This window comes from Mangifera indica, chromosome 4 (genome assembly GCF_011075055.1).
Source record: "Mangifera indica cultivar Alphonso chromosome 4, CATAS_Mindica_2.1, whole genome shotgun sequence".
NCBI classification, from domain to species: Eukaryota; Viridiplantae; Streptophyta; class Magnoliopsida; order Sapindales; family Anacardiaceae; genus Mangifera; species Mangifera indica.
The window spans coordinates 9133429-9139428 of NC_058140.1; the positions used below are offsets into that span (position 1 = coordinate 9133429).

Sequence of the window (6000 nt, forward strand, 5' to 3'; positions counted from 1 at the left end):
CACGTAATTGCTGCAAATACACTTTTACATAAATTATGCTTACTTGTGTGGTTATTATTTTATTTTTAATTAAAAATTATTTAATCAAATAATAATATATTATTTATATATTTAAATTATATATAAAAAATATGTATATATAATTTTATTGTAAAATAAATCTAATTATATAAATATATATCATCTGTATACTTAAATTATATAACAAAATTATATAAATTTGACATTGTTTTTTATCCTCTAAATAATATTATTACGTAATTTTATATATAAATAATGATAAGTTATAGTATGATTAAATAATTAAAAATTAATAATAAAATAATTTTTAATTATATAATAATATATTATTATTATTTATTTAGAAAATTATTCGTACACTTTTATGGTTACCCCTTTGGTTGGCATTTACAGTGTTTTCTCTCTTTCCTTTGTTTTTTTTTTTTTTTTTTGGCATGTTTAATTTCCCATGAATTTTCCAGATTCTATGATTTAAACGCGTACCTAAAGACCCCGTCTAGACGCGTACTACTTTTTGTTAATATGGTAATTAATAATGACAAATGACTAACAGATTTTACTTCCAAATGTATAACCGTTTTCTTCAAAAAGAAGTATACATACATACCCTTTACCCTTTCGCCTTGCCTTCTATATATACTCTTCCGCTCCTCTACAACCAACAATTCTTTGTATCTCTTTCTGCAACTGCAATGTTTAACTCACCAACATCTCTCATTTCTTTTATTCTAATCTCATTCCTCTTTGCCTCCTCCATCGCTCTGTCTCCAGCTTCTGCTCCGGCTCCTGCCATGACTCTTCCAGCTCCCGTTCCGGCTCCTATCCAGACTCATCCAACTCCCGCTCCGGCTCCTGCCCAGACTTATCCAGCGCCATCTCCGTCCGAGATTACACCGGCCCTTGCTCCTTCTCCTGACGTCTCTACCTCACCGACTCCAGCAACTCCTCCTTCTTCGATCTTCTTCCCACCCTCTCAAGCTCCTGCTCCTGCTCCTGCAGCAGAAGAGAGCGTTGCCGTTTCGAAGAGCTTTGCTGTTTCTGGATCTTTGGCCATTGCCTTGCTCGCTGCCATTTTGATCGTGTAGACGACGACGGGCCATGTCGGGCCGGATAAGCCTGATTTAGTGAGGCCTGTCTCAATGCTATGGCTAGCCCATAGTATTGCCTTGTTTGTATTTCATATTAGTTGATCTAATGGTTATGCATTTAATTATTGGTTTTATTATTTTATATATTCAAATAATATCTTGTTTTAATTAAATTAACCTTAATTTTATTTATTAAATTTTTAGAAAATAAGCGGTTTTAATTTCAATTAAAATAAAGAACATTTAATTTTATTATTTAACAAAACGAAAAAAAGCTAATATACTATTAACATAAAAATATTTTACAGCATACATGAAAAAAGTTAATTTAAAATATGTTAATTTAACTAAACACAATATTAATTTATAATCTCAATATTATTTTATTATTATTAATAATAAAATGTAATAATGATTTATTTTGATATTAATTTATATTAAATAATTTATCTTGATAGTACTCTTTAAAACAAACTAGTAGGACTGAGATAACTTTATTCAGCACTTGTGAGTTTTTAAGCACATGAATATATTCTAGTTTAGTTTTGTGCCGAACTATAGATGCAGAAAATTTTGTTGTTAAGACAAGAATGAGTAAATCTCATGCATGATCCACACCTATGGCAGTGGGTACTAAGCTCTTTATACACTACAATGCATAGAAGTATTATAGGGGTTTTGCAAAATATCACAGTGACTAGACCTGATTTGTCATTACGAACTGAGCTAATTTCTCAAGGATCCTACTCAATTACAATGACAAGCTTACAAAAGATTTCTAAGAGGCATTAAGGGAACTCTAGATTATATTATGGCTTAATGTTTAGAAGAACACCATAATGTTTCAAAGTAGAAGCCCATATACGCTAATGCTGATTAGGTAGAAAATATAGGAGACACAAGGTCCACAAATGACTATTGTGTTTGTTTTGGCAAAAAAAATGGTGCAATAGATTTGTAGAAAACAAAGAGTAGTAGCTTTGTCTTCCATAGAGTAAATCTATATCTTTTAGTTGGACTTCTACTGTAATTGCTTGGTTGAATAGCCCTTTTAGTGAATTACATATTAGTCGTCTTCAACAAGCTGTTATCTAGTGTGATAATAGCTTGCTAGACGTTAAACTCTAATTCTGAGTTTTATGAAAGAACAAAAACACAAAGAATTTGATTTACATTTTCTTAGAGAAAATTCGGCAAAATCAGAGTGATTAATGATACATCGGAGTAAATTATTGAGAAAAATAATCGTGAAAAAAAGGGAATAAATTTTTGAAGATATAAGTAATAATTTGAACTTTGAAGGGACGATTGTGAATCGTAAAATATAGAAACCCTATAAATCTTAAATGGTTGGGATGAAAAATTATCTTTTTAAACTCAAGTTATAAAAAAAATTATTTATTTTCAAAATTAAAGTAAAAAATGAGAATAAATTATTATTATCTTAAAAAAAATTTTAAAATAACGATTTTATTTTTAACAAAAACAACAAAATTTAATAGATAAATGGTGTTTTGATTTGGAAAAAAATTTGGGTGGGAACAAGTCCTGTGGCATTCAATTTATGAACTACTGCGTATGGCCAATGAAAATGTTATTATTGGTTGGTTTTCTGTAGATGGTTCCAATTTGATACAGTGTAAGTAGACCGACTGACTTTATTTAAAAATTACAATTGAATACGTTGGTTGTATGGTTTAGTGGCCTCCCAGTAGCGCAAAATCATCAAGACGTGGATTCACATTCTAACACTGTGTTTAGCAGGTCAACACTTATTCATTCTCACACACCATCCAACGGTTCACATTTAATCAAGTAATTTTACTGAGATTTATTAGCAACAATATTAATTTGAATAAATATTATATAGGAGGATTGAATAATTTAAATTTCAGAATCATCTAAACAATTTAATCTAGAAAAATTAAAATATTAATTTTTATTTCATCAGGTTTTATTATTTGAAAGTCTGAGACATTAATTATATACACCTAAGAGTTTTACAAAGTAACAAAGGAAACCCAAAATTTGATTGTTCTACCTATAAACGCTATAATGCTGTCCTTCAAATTTTGTATTTTAACTATATAAATAACATGTATTAACCAGTTTTTTATAATAAAAATTATTAATGAATTTTATACAATTATTTAAAATAAAATAAAACTTAAATATAATTAAATCATATACTTAAGAAATAAATAAAATAAAATAAAACAGAACAGAACAAAGAAGTATAACTACATAAAAGATGATAAAGTTTTTTTGAGATAAAATTTTATTTTTTTAATTTTTAATTCTTCAATCTTTATATAGTAAAATTATAAAATTGAATAAATAGAAAAAATATATATATAATTCAATAAAAGGGTATAATAATCTTTATCTGATGAGGTAGACAATTGTTTGGGTTAATTCTTACTTTTTGAAATCTTCAGGTGCATTTGAATTTTACCTAAACTTTGAGGAGAATATTATCAAAAACCCTTTCTTCTCTATATAAATTCTCATTTCCACTCCCATGGCAAGTTGTGCTTCCTAGTCGTTTCAATTCATCTCCCTCTTCCACAGAGAGCTTTACGCCGCAACAATGGCTCGGTCAGTCACTGCCCTCTTAACCCTCATGCCACTCCTCCTGGTTCTTTCAACAATGGCTCAATCTCCTTCACCGTCACCTTCTCCTACAAGACCACCGCCCGTGATTTTACTACCACCGCCTCCACACTTTCCTCTCAGAAAAACTCCACCTACTCCGGCTCCTTCTCCGTCCACTGTGATACCCTCACCTCCTGCGCCTGCTCTGTCTCCTCCTTTGGCTCCTTTGTCTCCTCCTTTGACTCCTTTGTCTCCTCCTTCGACTTCTCCTCCTACTCCCTCTCTAATCTCCACGCCACCAGCCGGGGCTCCTGCGCCCTCTGTCAATGCCGCAGCTTTCAGCAGGTTTTCTGTGGGGGATCGTTAGCCGCCGGGCTCTTTGCAGCGTTTTTTATGATGTAGAGTGTTGCTTTGCTGTTATTTTTGACTATATTTTCCTTGTTTATTAACTGTGGTGTGGCCGTTGTTGTTTCTTGCCTTGGTTTGACACTATTATTAATGTTATTGTTTCTATTTCTGCATATATATTTTTATTTGTCTTGTAAATTATGGTGGATAAAATCAACAAAATAGGAAAAATATCTTATTAACAAAAAAATAGTCTGCAAGTGTGACTTCATAAAATCTTCGAAAATACGATCAACGAACTCATATGGGTAAATGGCATAATAATTTATCATAACATATATACTAGATTGGAAAAATTATTTATTTATTTATTTTTTTCATAAATTAAAGTAACGCATTTTACCTTAAAATCTAAATTTTCCTCATATAAGTTACCACACTGAACTGAAGTAGGATACCCAATGGTTTCAGTTTGGGAATTTTGCTCACCCCTACTAACTCCAACTCGTATTATGCTATCCTCTGAATAACGTTAAAGAGATTTCTGCTGATGTTTGTGTTGTGCACTATTGACCGAGTCCAATAAAAGATTTATTAAGAAATAGATTTGTACGTTAAGTTGCTTTTACTTTATATATTTTTAACTTTAGCTTTTCGTTTTTCCAAAGACTGGAGCATGTTGTCCATGACCCATGTGACATCCCTCTCCCTCTCCCTCTCTCAAACTGGGAAACAATAAATCACATACCAATTTTAAATGTATAAATAATTCTAATCATATAATAACACTCATCAAATATATACACATAATATTGTACTATTTTTAATTACATCCTTGCTTTTTCTACATATGTAGTTTTAGAAGACTTGGTCCAACAAAAGTGCTCCTCGTCCATTGCTAAATTGAAAGGGGATAAAAAAAAATATATATTTATTATATCAGAAACGTATGGAATGCTGCACTATATTACAATTAGTTAAGCCAATTGAATTAACAGTCTTGAAACTGGACTGTTTAGCCATCAAGGCACCAGCAAGAAGAGAGCTTGAAATGCACTAAAATGATGAAAAATATTTCTCAATTCCATTTTCACTTGATCTAAAAAACAGTATGCTAATTGTCATACAATTTTCAGTCATTTTGTTCAGCAGATCAGGAAACAAATTGCAAGAGTCCAAGAGCGTAAGATAGTAAAGTCAAAAGTGAGAGATGAATTGGCGACAAATGCTCGTTTTATTAATAAGGTAAAGCAAAAAAGTGCTAAACCATGATATACAATAGAGGAATTTGAATCCTCTTTTTTTTTTTTAATGTTTTTATTCCTTTTTTGACTTAAAAATTTAAAATTTAGAAAAGTTATCATCAGAGCCCCATACACGCCAAAAAAAAAAAAAATCTTATACTATTATAAAGGTCATTATTTTGCAGACAATGTATAAGGGATAAACAATTTTCTGTATAATATGCTCTATTTATATTTAATTTTTAATGTCTCTTCGTTCAAACTCCATAGTTTTTAATGGAATACTAATAACAAGAAGTATAACAGCTTTTGAGCTTTGTTTAGATGCTTGCACTGTATTAATTTTATGAATTAATCGGAAATAACACTGATTAGTTATTGATTCTTTCTTTTAATTAATTATTGATAAATGTGACGTTCAATTTATTTTCTTCTAACTACTAATTTTTTTTGCCTAGCTAGTATTTTGTTTGTAATTTATAATTATATGAGAAACAGATACATGAGAATTTATACTGTTGAAGAAATACATAAATAACATAATATATTTCAACAGCTACAATGAACGTACGTCCGAATAAACAAACTAAACATAGAGGAAAACCAGTAAATGCCTAAATCTCATAAAAAACAAAGCTGTGAAGAATGAAGTCTTTGATTATTTCTTACACTCAAGGAAGTTTTGTTGTTTTTGTTAAATGAGC

The 6000-nt window shown here is 30.2% G+C and overlaps 1 protein-coding gene across 1 annotated transcript; it reads left to right on the forward strand.

The window, feature by feature from the left end:
- Positions 1–610: 610 nt before the first annotated feature.
- LOC123214775 (alpha carbonic anhydrase 8-like) lies at positions 611–1246 on the forward strand. Its single transcript, XM_044634752.1, has one exon. The coding sequence runs from the start codon at positions 714–716 to the stop codon at positions 1104–1106; it is 393 nt and encodes a 130-aa protein (XP_044490687.1). The 5' UTR covers positions 611–713; the 3' UTR covers positions 1107–1246.
- The last annotated feature ends 4754 nt before the right edge of the window (positions 1247–6000 follow it).

What these genes read in the sequence shown, in the direction of transcription:
- LOC123214775 (XM_044634752.1), top strand. Translation starts at nt 714, where the DNA reads ATGTTTAACTCACCAACATCTCTCATTTCTTTTATTCTAATCTCATTC.